Source organism: Magnolia sinica, chromosome 13 (assembly GCF_029962835.1).
Source record: "Magnolia sinica isolate HGM2019 chromosome 13, MsV1, whole genome shotgun sequence".
Lineage (NCBI taxonomy): Eukaryota > Viridiplantae > Streptophyta > Magnoliopsida > Magnoliales > Magnoliaceae > Magnolia > Magnolia sinica.
In genome coordinates, this window is record NC_080585.1 from 45,400,909 (window position 1) to 45,416,936 (window position 16,028).

General features: G+C 43.1%; 1 protein-coding gene across 5 annotated transcripts; it reads left to right on the forward strand.

Annotated features, from left to right (window-relative positions):
* The first annotated feature begins 708 nt into the window (after positions 1–708).
* On the forward strand, positions 709–15,694 carry LOC131223707 (glycylpeptide N-tetradecanoyltransferase 1). 5 transcript variants are annotated; one of them, XM_058219185.1, is made up of 4 exons: positions 709–928; positions 12,469–12,715; positions 13,823–15,192; positions 15,460–15,694. In XM_058219185.1, exon 3 carries the CDS (start codon positions 13,825–13,827, stop codon positions 15,151–15,153), a length of 1,329 nt encoding a protein of 442 aa, XP_058075168.1. In that variant the 5' UTR covers positions 709–928; positions 12,469–12,715; positions 13,823–13,824; the 3' UTR covers positions 15,154–15,192; positions 15,460–15,694. The 5 variants fall into 5 exon arrangements, with proteins under 5 accessions (XP_058075168.1, XP_058075167.1, XP_058075164.1 ...); XM_058219184.1 differs by having other exon boundaries at positions 710–928; positions 15,384–15,694; XM_058219181.1 differs by lacking the exon at positions 15,460–15,694 and having other exon boundaries at positions 710–928; positions 13,823–15,359.
* The last annotated feature ends 334 nt before the right edge of the window (positions 15,695–16,028 follow it).

The window sequence follows — 16,028 nt, forward strand, 5'->3', positions numbered from 1 at the left end:
TGAGGCACCCACCGTTAATTGCTTATGGGGACCACCACGGTTGGCATATAAAATCTAATCGGTTCATAAGCCTCTTCTCACCAAGATTAAAGAGTTCTGTAAAAAACACGCTATTCTGAAACTCAGACAGACCACACCACGTGAATTTAGTAGTTTTAGTCAGATTTACACTCTCCTATGGTGAGGCCCACCTGAGGCTTGGATCAATGTGATATTTGGTATCAAGGCCTAACATGGATTACCTCACCTCATGGACGGGGTAGATCTCATCCATATGAAGTCGACATACACGTCAGCGAATAGTCACATCCCCTGTGGGACGCGAATGTATTTGGGAAATCCATCCCGTCCATCCGTTTTTAGAGCTCAATTTAGGACATGGGGCAAAAAATGAGATGAATTCAAAAACTCAAATCAGCCACATGAGACGAAACAGTGGGATTGAATGACCACCTTTGGAACATTCATATGGCTACCGTATGTTTTGTATCAGGCTAAATATTCCGTGTTTTCAGTTCAACCCAGTGGAAATTGCCTTATAAACGCTTTGGATGGCATGTAAACATGAAGGTGGAGCCCAGGTAAGTTTCAACGGTAGGCATTTCTTTCCTCTCCTGTGGCCCACTTTGAGTTTTGGATCCGCGTACTTTTTTTTTTCTAATATACTAGAACGGATGGACGGGCGGATTTCTCAGAAACATCACGGGGGGCCCACCTATTTTCCGAGCGCAGGAACTTCCTTTCGCAGAGAATCTGCGTCCCCCGTGTGCGCATGCGTATGCTAGTTACGCAAGCGTTTTTTCGCTCCCGAAACTCCCAACCCAATCCCAAACCCTAATCCCCGCCCCCTTTCTCTTTCTCTCCATCCCTAACCCTAACCATAAAGAAGAAGAACCCTAACCTTAGAGGTTAAAGAGGAGAAGAAGAGGTTAGGCTTTTTTCCTTTTTTTCCTTTCTATTTATTTTATTTGGGGAAGCTGTTCTTCTACTTTCTCAATCTCTTCCACCCTTAAAATAAAAAATAAAAAATAAAAATTTGATCACCAATAAATGCTCACTGAAGCACAGCAGCTGTATGAAAAACTGGGTTGCATGCTAATTTTTCATACAGCTAGATTTACATCCTTCTAATTTTCAATTTTATGCTGTTGCATTGCCGAAAGTAGGTATTTTGTCTATTAATGTGGTGGCGAATGTCTCTGAAATCATCTCTACTATGTATAGCGCGAGTAAGCTCGGGTAGAATTTTTCATGCAATTGATTTTTTACGTGGCTAAAGGTTTGTTTTAAGAGGGTATTTATATAATTTGTAGGTGATTCCATCCGTGTGCTTTAACAACCCACGGTTGAGATTTTGTGTGCTTCCTAAGAGACAAGGATGGTCTACATTTATCTGCTAACTTTTTTTTTTCCTTTTCTTTAAAATGCTAGTTGCATGTTACAATGTGCAATGCCATGTGTCAGGATTTGCTTAGTTGTCAATAATGATCTCTATGTATGGAGAGTTCTCTAAAGATAGAATCCAAGCTATATTAGGAGACTTGTTAGATAATAGTCGTCTATAGATCAGTGTTGCTTTAGATAGAGTCCAATCTATGAAAGTTGTTAGAGAAGAATTCTATTTATGCTGGTATTTGTTTGATTGGGATGTATGAATGAAATCATTTTTCGTAGTACGTAAAGTTGTAGTTGTAGATAAAAGTCAACTTCTTGTCAGTCTCTATCATTTTGAGCAAATCCGGACATGTGGCATTGTGCATCATAACATTGTAACTCACATAGGCTTGGGGACGCGGAGGGTGATTTACACAATTACACTAATGTGGAAGTAATGACTTTATATGCGAGAGATCCACCCTGTGTTTGGCCTTTGGTCCCAAAATCAGGCTGATCGAAAACTCATGTGGCCACGTTGCAGGGAACAATTTGAATGGGGATGCCCACCATTAAAATCTTTCAAATTGTGTGTGGAGTCCACTGCGTTGTATATGCCATCCAATCATGCAATGCAGTGAATCATGATGAAGTCATGACCCAAAAATCCAGCCATCATTCTAGAACTCACATGGATGAAACCATGTGAGTTTAGAGCTTTTAGGCATGATTTTACATTGTTCCCTATGATTGGCCCAAATGACTTTTGAGTAGGTTTGACTTTTGAGATCTGCTGTGAAAGTGAGGCAACACACCTGATGAATGGGGTGATTATTCTACAAAATTTCCTTGACATGCCCGTTTTTGAAAGAATGAAGAGGAAATTGTCTCTCGGGTTGCCTTGTCGAATCTCCCCCTTTATTTCATGTCCTTATTCTGCTGCCCAAAGTCAGTCCTTCCGAGGATTGACAAGCCGTTTTGGGACTTTATTTGGCAAGGGAATGCTCAACAGGGAAAGTTTCATCTTTTAAAGTGGGAGGTGTGTAGGCTTCTTAACGAGGGCGGGGCTGGTATAAGAAATCCAAAGGAGGTTAACTCAACACTATTGGGAAAATGGGTTTGGATGTTTGGGGTGGAGGATAACCAGCGGTGGAAGGTTATTGCTAGCAAGTATGGAGCCTCGAGCTCGACTTGGTGGATAAAGAAACCCTCAATCTATAGGGCATCTTATTGTTGGAAATCTGTTGCTCGATTGGTAGGTAAAGTTTTCTCTAAGATCGGATTTTCAGTTGGCAATGGTGAAAGGGTTAGATTCTGGGATGATATTTGGTTAGAGAAGTCCACTATTAAGTCTAGCTTCCCCCGTATTGCAAGGTTTTTGCCCGAACCATACTATCTTGGTTGTTGAGTGATTTTCCGAAGTGTGGTTTGAAGGTTGCTCCATCTCGTGGAATGCATTTGTCCTAATCCGGTTGTTCCGAATGAATTGATTTTGGTTAAGAGATAGGTCGGGTGGCTTTACGGTTTGCTCCTCTCTTGATGTTGTCCACAGGCTTGGTCCTGAAGTTAGTTGGAGCCAATGTTCAAAGTATCGATATCGCTCTAAGTTTCGCCGATCAGGGATACGAAAACAATATTGATATCGCTAATAATATTGTTGATAATCGGAAATTTGGGGAAACATGGGGAGAACGGTGGATTTTTTTAAGTGAAACTTCAGAAGATGCTAAAATACACATTTGGATATTTAAGAATAAAAAATTGCAGAAGGAACGCATGCATAGTAAGTTTTCATTTAATGGAGGCCTAAAAGAATGTGTTGTCGTCAGAAACTAGTGCAACCATCCCTTCCATGTTGTCATAAGAAACCAGTGCAACCATCCCCTCCATCCCATCTATCCATCTGACATTCCATCCAAATATGCATCGATATTTCACAATATCCACAACAAACAAAATTTCGCTGAGAAATCGTTGATAATTGGAAAGGAAAAGAAATATTTTGGTCTCGATATCGCCCAGGGTGTCCCGTATCCGTTACGATACGGCCGTATCGGCCGATACGTAATGTTAACGGCCGACACCATTACGCGATACGGGGTCGAAACGGGTACTCCCCTGATTTTGTGACCGTTAACGATATTGACCTTAAGCCCTGAAACCATTTCAAACAAACAAACAACCTTCCTAAGATTATCAACCATAGACTCGACATCTTTACAGAAAATTGAAATATCATTGGCAAATTATAGATGAGTGACATTTTGTGGGAAATTAGGAACTAGGAAACCCTGAAACAAGTCCACAAATTGACCCTTAACCAGTAGTTGACTCAAAGCTTCAGAAACAATTAGGAAGAGGAAGGGAGAGAGGGGCCCCTTGTCGGATTCCCCTCGAGGCTTTAAAGTAGCCAAACGGGGAGCCATTGATCATGACTGAGAATTTGGTCGATGAAATAAAAGACCATTCGATTTCTCCATTTAGACCCAAAACCCATGCGACACATACAATCTAAAAAGCCCCAATTGACATGGTCATAAGCGTTCTTAAGTGTCTAACTTGGACCCGATTCCTTGCCTACTAGCCCGATGACAAGAATTTACACATTCGTGTGCAAGGAGGGCACTATCAAGGATCTGCCGCTATTCTGACAAGGGGAAATAACTTTGTCAAGCATAACCCTGAGTCAATGGCTCATTAGTTTAGCTAGAATCTTGGTCCATCCCCATGCATGAATGAGCCGACTATTTGAAGGGCCCATTCTCTTGCATGAATGGATTGACCGTTTAAAAGGTCCATTCATTTGGCTAACTGGATGTGCATCCCTAGTTGATGTGCATTCACGCATCGATGCACTTAAACAAGAACGCATCATGGAATTTTTTGTTTGTCTTATCGTTTAAAACTATGCTTAACTAATGTGGCAGTGTGTAATCTTGGGGGGAATTCACACTGAGTTGGTCATTCATTTATCGAACATATAACCGTACATGTAGTGCATGTGGTATAAATGATATTCGTGTCCAAGTTGATAAGGAGCAGGGTACAAAGTCTGCTCAAGAGTTGCTACGTGATCTTACAGTTCAAGACTAGTTGCAATTTATCTTGTTTCATGTGTTAAGTTATTTATTTTTTTAATTAGGATTAATGAGACATTGGTTTGTATAAGCCTTCGGGCAGCCACTTGAGTAATTGGATTTATGTATTTGGATTCTCTTTTACGCTTGACTTGTTCTATTCTGCTAAACTGTCAACTATGAGAAAAAGAAAAAAAATTTACCTGAAATTTGGCTATCTTTAAAGGTTAACACTTGGGTTTTCGGAAAACAAGTCGTATACTCAGGTTTAAAAAATTGGGGCATTATAGGCCCACATCACACGAGCCACTCGCCTCACACGGGCCGCCCACCTCATGTGTGCCCCTGCATACCACAGGCCACCCCACTTGAGCCTAGTGTGAAAATGTCCTTGCATTAGTTTACCTCTTAAAAAAAAAAAAAGAAAGAAAAAAGACGAAGCTCGTGGCAAAGTTTGAAATGCGAATGACCTGTAACATCAATGGACCACACCGCCAAGAGGAAATCAGATCATGAAAGCCTTCCACCTTGAGCTAGGCTAACTTGAAGCGGAACGACTTAGGGCCCCAATTGATCTCATTTGATTTAAGAGGTATAGGGCAGTGGTATGAAGTAGCTTTGGGAATACCAGTTTGACGAGCCATTGTAAAATTACCCACCCATTCTAAGGAAACCAATAATCTATCAATTTTGGACATAGCCAGATTTGCTTAATCGTTCGACCATATAAATTTCACACCACTAAGGGGGAGATCTATGAGGCCAAGCTTAAGGACCCAATTCGAGAATGCTTGCATACTGCTCGTGACTTGCCCCCCCAATATATATATTTTTCATGAACAAATCTAACAACATTAAAGTCACCCCCTTTACACCAAGGAAGGTTCCTTCTGGAACCCATGGCTGATAGCTCATCGTAGAACATAGGGTGAAGGGCTGGGCGATTCAGGTAGTAGACTCTAGAGAAAACCTGTGAGATCCGTATCCTAGACCGTACCGTTCCGTAAGCTTCCGCGGTCCTCCCGGTCGAATTCCGGCAACCCACGACCTGTAATCAGCATTTGCGCATAACCCTGAGTCGTATCCCGTATTCCAAAGTCGGCTCAATCCGAGACTTGTATCCTTGCAACCACACCGTCGCCGCGGTTCCGACACCGATACGATACCCAGGCCAGGAGATGTGGGCCCGCATTCATTTCGAGGAAAACGCCGCGCATTTGCAAAACCCAAGAGAACCTTTCAAATCAATCCAATCAATCAAGTACACATCACACCTCAAGTCAAGTACAAGCAACCCATACCCTACCTTTACCTCTATCTTACACAAGTACCCTAAAGTCAACTCTCTCTCTCTCTCTCTCTCTCTCTCTCTCTCCCTCTCTCTCCATCCATCACCCATCCCTTACATCACCTCTCTCTCTCTCTCTCATCTCTCTTCACTCCCAAGCAACCCCACCATGAAAGGGAACGTCCAAGCTCTCCATGAGAAAGAGCTAGGTGTGGCCTACCTTCCTACCACCCAATCCCACCCTCCAAAGATCATCTCAACCATTGAAATTCATCCCTTAGAGCTCTAGAACGCATCAGTGGGAAGAGGAGTCCAAGATCTAACAATGGGTGTTCTAGAGTAGTCTTGATCTTTGATGTATGGGACAAGTGGGACCCATTGATGTGTTGTATGATTAAGGGGGGAGCTCATAGTGGCGGAGCTCCTCCCTGCTTCTCGTTTCTCTCTCTCTCTCTCTCTCTCTCTCTCTCTCTCTCTCTCTCTCGATGTGTGGCCCACCTGATGTACACGGCACATCTAGACCGTCCAACGCTAACAGGCCCACCGTGATGTATTTTATCCATGTTGGCCACCCGTGGGGCCCACCCTGCTAAACGTCCAGCAGGTGGCTGGACGGTCCAGCGCTGCTGGCATCGTCCAGTAACCTGGATGAATGGAAAATATAAATATCAGTTTTATTCAAAGCTATGGTGGGCCACACATGTGGACCCACCTTGAAGTGTGTGTTGTATCCTCACCATCTATTAACGGTGGGACCACCAAGATGCATGTGATTGATCCACACCATCAAGCCTAGCCTCCTGGACGGTGTGCATACATTTATAATATAATAATAATAATAATAATAATATATTATATATAATATTATGGTGGGCCCCACGTGGGACCCACCTTTACTGTATGTGTGTCATCCATCCGTGGATCCCTTCCACGTGGCCCACCATCCCGTGGCAGATGATCCAAACCGTCCATCATCTGGACAGTGGGCCAGCAACCCGCACACCAGCATATAGCTGATGTGTTGACGTCAGCAGGTGGGGATCTGATGATCCAGACCGTCCATCTATGTGGACCCCACCTCCTTTCAGTTGCTGAGGACGTGAGCAAAGTTCTGTGGGTCCGTGTGATATCCACATCGTCCATTGACGGTGGGACCCACTTTTGATGTGCGTGTTATATCCCTGCCGTCCAGAGGTTTGGGACGGTGGGCCATGATGTATGTGTTGTACAGCCACACCGTCCATCTGAGGACGGTGGGACCCTCCTGATCCATGTGTTCCATCTCCACCGTCCATTTGTGGGACGGTGGGACTTTCTTGATGTATGTGTTTCATGCACACCAGCCAACAACAGACTCGGACGCTGCTAGACAGCAGTGGGTTAAAACCCATCGTTGAAACCTTCTGGGCCCACTGTGATGTTGTGGGAGGCCCAACGGCCTGGCCCGCCTTCCTAGGTGGTCCACGCCTTGTGGAGCCCACCGTGATTTATGTATTTTATGGATGGTGGGCACCACAATGATGTGTTTGTTATATCTACACTGTCTGTCCATTTTGCTGATGGTGGGGCCCACCTTGATGGTGTTTTGTATCTGCACTGTCCATCCATGCAGGACCCACCTTGAATATATGTGTTGTACACGCCATCCGTCCGTTTTATGGGGTGGGGCCTGCTGTGATGTATTTGACCCTCACCGTCCAGCAATTTGGGACGGTGGGATCCACCATAATGTATGTGTTGTATATCTAGCTGTGGGGCCCATTTTGTGATGCATAAGGCCCACCTTGATGTGTGTATTATAAGCACACTATCCACCCCATGTGATGGGCCCATTGTGATGTATTTGAGGCCTATGTGATGTGCCCATTGTGATGTATTTGAGGCCCATTGTGATGCATTTGAGGGCCAGGTGATGGTGCTCATTGTGATGTATATTGGGCCCGTATGAGAGGCCCATTGTGATGTGTTTGAGGCCCATGGGTTGTGGCCCATTGTGATGTATTCGGGGCCCATGGGACGTGGCCCATTTGATGTATATGAGGCTCATGTATTACGGCCCATTTAATGTATATGAGACCCATGTATTGTGGCCCATTTGATGTATATGAGACCCATATGATGAGGCCCGATGTGATGAATATGAGGCCCATGAGTGAGGCCGATCGTGATGTGTATTAGGCCCATGAGTGAGGCCCATGGTAATGTATATTAGGCCCTTGTGTGAGGCTATGGGCCCACTATATGTTGGCTCTATGTGGGCCACTCCTTGGGAGCAATGCTGGTTAAATGTCCACATTGATGGGCAATTATGGTTAAATGTCCACATTGTGACCTTCCCTTAGGCCCTTTGATAGGCCGATTATTGGTGTCGATTATCGATGCTGATTGTCGAGGTCGATGCCGATTATCGGTGCTAGTTATCGATACCGATTATGAATATGTGACAAAAGAGCATCATGATACATGCCCATACGCATCATCTGCATGTTTGTTATGAGACGTGATTGACCATTGCATATGTCATAGGGTAGGTTGTTTATGGAACTCCCTGAGAGACGGAGTTGCCCCACATGAGTGTGTGGTACGCGAAGGTTTGATGCATTACTAGATGGTATGACTCATGCACCTCGCATTTTGTGAAATGACCACCGTATACTCCAGGGACATCAGGGCCGTAGCCTCCACAGGCATATCGTGGATGGCCAGATGAGATACCAGAAATCTTTTTCTACATGGGGTGCCATAGATATCCCTGGGTGAAAGTTCTTAAACCCTCTAGGTACCAGTGGACGCCCCAACGTCTAGACTGAGTGAATACATGAGCGCCCGAGTGCTGAATACCAGTAGGTCGCGTCTCCCACCGTGTCATGGTCGGTTGGGAGAGGTGTGGCCTTACCCGCCCGAGGGAGTAGGCGATGCTAGTCCGAATCTGACCAACTCATAAATGGGTCCACTATCGACGAGCCGGGTAGGCATTGGTATACCGTTGGCAGGCGGATAATGAAGTCTCTTCCACTTACGCAGTTGTGCGCTTGATGGGGCGACAGGTGGCGTTGAGTGTACTAGATCCCGGTGATGATCTCAGAGATGTATGGTACTGATATGTGGACTTATTGAGCAGGAGTCGCATACCCATCATTTTACTCATTCATCCATTCATTCACTATCCACTCGGGCTGGTGGTGCGCAACTAATAGTTGTGTACCTTCGCAATGGCCAAGATTTCGGTTGGAGCGCGTGACTAACTTGAGATCAAGAGTCTATCACATTGAGTCTGGCTATCCAAATTTAGGTATGAGACTGGTTTGGATAGAAGTCCCTTATGATGGACCCCATAGCCTGCAATACTACGTACTATCATCTCGACTTCAAACTCCAGCATGGTCATTTCATTCGCACCGCATATTGCATTACATCTGCGGCATATTGCATTTTGGGTTGTTATGTTTTTGCATTTATATGGCCTAGATGAGGTTGACGGTATTCATGGACTAGTCAAGATTTACATATTGCATTGCATCCTTAGTATATGATATTTGGCTTACTATGTCTCCGCATTGCATAGTTGATCTACATTGCTTCATCAGTATATGATATTGGTTTATTATGTTTTTGCATTACATAGCTTGGATAAGATTGATGATATTTATGGACTTACTGGCATGTTTCCGCGTTGCTCTGATATTGTATACTTGACACTTACCTTGTGCACACACTTACATAACCCTCTAAGCTTTCTATAAGCTTATGCACGATAGATGCCTGCAGTTGGCGTTAGGTCACAGAAGCGTTGAGCTTGGAGCATGCATCAGTCTTCTGGAGCTTTCATTTTTAATATATGTATTTCCTTTTCAACACTGTATTCAAATTTTTATATTAGTGGATATGTGATGATGATGTTGCCTTTGTGATTTGGGTAAACTTGTGGTTATGCTTCTTATGAGATAAATGTACAATGAAAAATCCTCCTTGTAGGATCCCAGGATTGGAATCTGGCGTATGGGTGCTGGGAGCCGAGAATGGGGTACTACGGAGGCTGTCGGCACCGGATTCGGCGATCGGAAATTTTGTGGGCTTGGTTTCCGAGTTTGGGGCATGACAAAACCCACCTAAACCCAAATGCAAGTTCCCAAAACACCACCAATGCTGAAAATAGACTCAACTCAAAACACTCTTCGATCCCAACCTTTGGGTCCCACTTAATTAAAATACCTCACGAAGAATCGACAACATTTGAAACCCCACCCAATCTGCCCCTTTTTCCCCAGACAAACTCGACTAGCTTGGACTCCATGTTTGGATTTTAGTTTCTCGAAGAACAATAAGATGCGCTTTCGAAAGCCTACAAACATCTTTAACCACAATGGTTAAAGGGACACCCTAACCATCTCACGTTCCAACTATCTTCATTGTCGCAACTTTTATCCCTTTCCCTTTCCTCTCGTTTTTGGTTAAGGGCTCAAGCATACCTCGGTGAACCACCCCTAAATTGGCTAGCTCCCTTTTACCCTTAGAAAGCCCAGAGCTTTCCTAGGATTCAAGGGCAAAGCAAGGCAAAGACCTTTTTCTTTAACCATCTTGCAACAAGGCGAAATAGTCATTGTCACAATCCTTGAAGACCACACCTAGAAGACACCCAACATGGCAAATGGCGTGACAAATCCATCTCTTCCTTCTGATAATTGCACCCAGGGAGGCCAGCTTTCCCCAAGTTAGAGAGTGGATATTTCTTAGACTGGTGGCTGTTTGGAGAGGGGAAATATTCAGGGCCTCATCTAGGAGATTCTTGTTAATCATCGATGGATCAAACAAAGTGTTACCCTTAGAAACAACATAGGGAGGGGGAATGGCCATGATTGCTAGGGAACATTCATCAATGGACGGAGAAAGAGTGGAATGGGAGTTGAAGGAGGTAGGGATTGTAAGCAGAAGGCGGGTTATGGAATATGTGGGTAATTTTATAAAAAGAGGAACATTTCGTCACATTTTCCTCAATTTCTTGGAAATGTTGTTTCTTAAGTCTTGGTAAGGACACAAAAAGGAGCACTTTTTAGGAAATGAAAAGGAAATGGAAATGACGTTTTCAAGAAATTTACAAAAACAAACAACAGAAACGCCATTTTAATGAAAATTCTACCTTCATGAAAATGGCATTTATTCAATTTATATTTCGATGGATCCAAATAGGCCCCTAATACATTCCAACCTTCTATTTGGGTAATAGGCATGATGCAGGACAATTAACCACTTGCTCTAAAAGCTCGAACTGTTAGAATATGGGGAATTAATTCCTTTATCTCATAGCCCAGGCCCCACATCTCATGGGTTAGGACCTCGGCCGAACCCCCCTCGTGGGCTCGTGGGCCCCAAATCACATGGGCCACCTACCTCGAGTGTGTCCCCGCATCTCACTGGCTACCCCACTCGAGCCCAGTGTGAAATGCGCATTAATCACCCCCGGTGAGGAGTCTTGAACACTAGACCTCCTCCGTGGGCCCCGCCCACCCTGAGTGTGCCCTTGCATCCCACAGGCAACCCTACTCGAGCCCGGTGTGAAAATGCCCCTTCATTAATCAACCCCCGGTAAGGAGTCTCGAACATGAGACCTTCTGCTTTGATACCAATTTGATGTAGGACAATTAACCACTTACTCTAAAAGCTCGAATTGTTAGAGTATGACGAATTAATCCCTTTATCTCATAGCCCAGGCCTCACATCTCATAGGTTAGGACCTCGGTTGAACCTCCCTCGTGGGCCCCAAATCATATGGGCCGCCCACCCTGAGTGTGTCGCCGCATCCCACGGGCTACCCCACTCGAGCCCGGTGTGAAATGTGCATTAATCACCCTCGGTGAGGAGTCTTGAACACGAGACCTCCCTCGTGGGCCTCGCCCACCCCGAGTGTGCCCCTGCATCCCACAGGCGACCCCACTCGAGCCCGGTGTGAAAATGCCCCTGCATTAGGGCAACTGTGGGGGAAGAGGTGGCGGGAGTAGGCCTCACATGGTGAACCCCTGAATTCTGAATGGGGGTCTAACTTTGGACGTGCTGCAAAGAGAACCTTCCCCCCCAAGGGTTGGCTCTCATACACGTGCACCACCTCCATCCGGCACATGTTTATGCATGTGCCACACTAGTATATAGCAATATTGTCCCTAACGACCAAGCATTTGTTTTTTTGTCTCTACACCTTCTTTTTTTTTTCTTTTTTCATCTTATTTTCTCCAGCAATCATCCTTTGATTCCATCACAGGCAGGTGGTTTTCCCATCTCTATCTTAATTCTTCTTGTTTTTCAGCACTCGATCATCGGTAAGACGCATTTTCCTTTTTCGATTTGAGAGCATTGTATCTTAGTTTTTCATGGTGTTTTTCTTGGGATTTGACTTTTGCTGCTGCTAGATTGTGTTTTTTTATTTTTATTTTTTATTTTTTTTTAATAAATGATTCTGATAGATCTAGATGGTCTAGGGTTAGGTTTTGGTGCTTGTATTCATGTTGGATGTGTTTGAATCATGGTTATCTCTTTTGTTCCGATGTCTTTTCGAGACTTGCTGAAATCAAGTAGAAGAGACGTGGTACTGATCAAAGGCAACCTGCAAAACAGGAGCTTTTTCAATAATGATTTGGAAAATTTTGGGTATTGTAGAAATTGGTAATTTGTAAGAGAGTAATCCTGCTCGTTAACTTTTTAATATGCTAATTCATGTTTTTTTTTTTTTTTTTGCAGGTAGACGTTGACATGATATGGTAATGATTTTTCAATGAAATTGGATGCTTACTTGTATCATGCTTCTGTGAATTGCCTTTTTCCTTTGTTATAGCTAAAGATCTTTGTTTTTGGATCACCATGATGATTGGATTTTTGGAGGGATTTGCTGGATATTCTCTCTAGTGATCAAGCCCTCTTTCGCTCTCTGTGCCTTTATTTTCATCTGATTTGTCCATTGATCGTCGTTCCATTCCATCACAGGCAGGTGATTTTCTCATCTGTCCTAATTTTTATTGTTTGTCTGCAACTTCCGTAAGATGTGTTTTCTTGCTGTGATTTCAAACTGTGAGCATCAAAGCTCAGTTTTTCATGTTTTTTTAATTGATATTTGAGTTTTCGTGCTTCTGGACTTTGTTTTTTCTTTTTTCGAAGAGATTCTGCTGATTCCTAAATATCCAAATGATCTAGGGTTAAGTTTTGGTGCTTCTATTTTCTTGAGTGGTCTTTTGTTGGATGTGTTAGGGTTGTATTTTTTTTTTTTTTTTCTCCTAGAATTTTACTGAAACCAAGTAGAAGATATGTGCTATTTGGTTTGGATGGAAGGCAATCTGTCAAAACAGGAGCTTTTTAGTCACAATATGGAAAATTTTTGGCATTTTAGAATGTATAATGTGAGAGACTATGATGCTTTTTTTTTTCTTTTTCTTTTGAACTTTTGTTATATGCTAATTCATGATTCTTTTTGCAAGTGGGTATAAATATTAAATGGTAATGGATTTTCAATGGGATTGAGTGCTCTGTATTGTATATTGTGCTGTTGTTAATTGCTGTCATATTGATGGATGTTTCTCATGTTTTTGTCTGCAGTGGAGGGAGGACAGCATCACCTTCCACTGCTGGCTATGTTTTTGTTTCTTTCATTTTAATGAACTTTCATCTTCTCAAAAAATCATATGGATGTGTTTTCCACCCTCTTTTGTAGCTTTGTTTTTATTTTTTTTTTTGGTTTTTAATTTTGTTTTGTAATCAGCATGATGATTGTGTTTTTAGACAGGTTTGTTGGATCTGGAACAGAAGAATTCATAGATGTTATCCTTGTTTGCTTTTCAATCCCTGTTTTATACTTTCACCTAAGAATTTCTACAGTTTCTTCCTTTGTTGGGTATATAATGTTGATGTTATAAACCCAAAAATAACATAAATATTGATGCTATTGTTTTTGTGGTAGTGATACCCTTTGCAAAATAAGAGAGGAGTATTGGATATATTGCCCCTTAGGAATTAAAAGTATTTTTTATGTTACATTTTTATTTGCTTTATGTGAATATTATTTGTCGTCCATTAGTTACTTATCTTAAAATTATACATGTAGAGATGGTCGGCAGCAATTCGGCACCAGGTTCCTCTGATCAGGACCCACAAGCCAACCCTGATACCATTGTGAATTCAAATACTAATCCACCATCAGACAGCGATGGACCATCAATAGAAAACCTTGCACGAAGGGTGCAAGAATCACTCTCTCTCGGAAAGAAACAACACAAGTTCTGGGAGACCCAACCTGTTGGGCAGTTTAAGGATGTTGGGGATGCGAGCTTGCCTGAAGGCCCGATTGAATCGCCAACCCCCTTATCAGAAGTGAAACAGGAGCCATACAATCTCCCGAGCCCATATGAGTGGGTGACATGTGACATTGACTTGGCAGATACCTGCACCGAGATCTACAATCTTCTTACCAATAACTATGTTGAGGACGATGAGAATATGTTCCGTTTCAATTATTCCAAGGAGTTTCTCCGATGGGCTCTCCGCCCACCTGGTTCCTTTAGAAGCTGGCACATCGGGGTTCGTGTCAAAGTCTCTAAAAAGTTGGTCGCATTCATTACGGGCGTGCCTGCAAGGATCCGGGTTCGTGATGACGTCGTGAAAATGGCAGAGATTAATTTCCTATGTGTTCACAAGAAGCTTCGGTCGAAGAGGCTTGCACCGGTTATGATTAAAGAGGTTACAAGGAGGGTGCATTTGGAGAATATGTGGCACGCTGCATACACAGCTGGGATTGTTCTCCCGACGCCAATCACGACTTGCCAATACTGGCATCGGTCATTGAACCCAAAGAAGCTTATTGATGTCGGGTTTTCTAGGCTTGGGGCGCGCATGACGATGAGCCGTACAATTAAGCTCTATAAGTTGCCAGAATCGACTGCTACTACTGGTTTTCGGAAGATGGAGCTACGGGACGTTCCGGCAGTGACGCGGCTGCTTAGGAGCTACTTGAGCCAGTTTGTTGTGGCTCCGGATTTTGATGAAGATGACGTGGAGCATTGGCTTCTGCCTACCGAGAATGTCGTGGATAGTTACTTGGTTGAGAGCCCTGAGACTCATGAAATCACTGACTTCTGCAGCTTCTATACCCTTCCATCGACTATTCTTGGGAATCAGAATCACTCAGCCTTGAAGGCGGCCTATTCATATTATAACGTGTCTACCCGGACGCCTTTGCTACAGCTGGTGAATGATATGCTTATTGTCGCAAAACAGAAGGACTACGATGTCTTCAATGCTCTAGATGTAATGCACAACGAGTCGGTTTTGAAGGAACTGAAATTTGGGCCTGGAGATGGGCAGCTTCATTATTATCTGTACAATTACCGGTTAAGACATCCCTTGAAACCATCAGAGCTTGGGCTTGTTCTTTTGTAGTTTGAACGCATACAAACTTGGGGGATGGGTTTCATAGAGGTAACATTTTTGTTAATGCTATCAATCTGTTGTGGCTTGCAATCACTGCCTTTTTTGTTTTGGTAACACTTGAAGTTTATTATCTGTCGTTAGGCAACTGTTAATTTATGATCTTTCTTGTATCCCGATGAGGCATTTTTCATTTATTGGATTTAGAACTTGGTTTATTTGTGTTTTGGGTTTCTGATTAGGGGTGAGCGAAGGGTCTCCATCTAAATGCATTAATCATCCTCTCTCTTTCTGATGTTTGGTCTTTACATATAATAGGAATTCACGAAGCTGATCTCATCAAAATCCAACACTCTTTGGTAAATGCATGCATTTCATCTTTTTCAATTTTGCCATTTGGGCTTTTTGTGTGTAGAGAGTTCATGAGGCTTGTTTATGCATATGTGCATTATGATTGGATTTTTAATTGATACTTCTGATTTTGCTTTTGTGTATTGACTTTGATTATGGAGTTGCTTAGTTTCATCATGGTTGACGTTCCTCTTCCCTTTTATTTTGATTCATTTTCATGGATTTGTGATGTCTGAATTTCTGTCCCACAAAGCAAATGGGAAACCGGTGCTGTATCCTGGGTTAGTCTTTTCTAGGTTTTGGATCTCGATTCTCGTCTTTCATCATGTCCTCATGTTAGTCAATGTCCAGGTTTTGTGTGCTAGTTTGTTCACCTATTTTCTACTGTTGGTCATTAATCATTGATGCCATCTCCAAAATTGGATTTCCCTTTAGCTCCTTACCTCAGAACTTGAGAAGAGTAAAAGAAAGATTTTCACATCATTTGTTGGAGAGTTTTAGTTGAGGACATTTTGCATCTCTACTCAGAAAAGGAT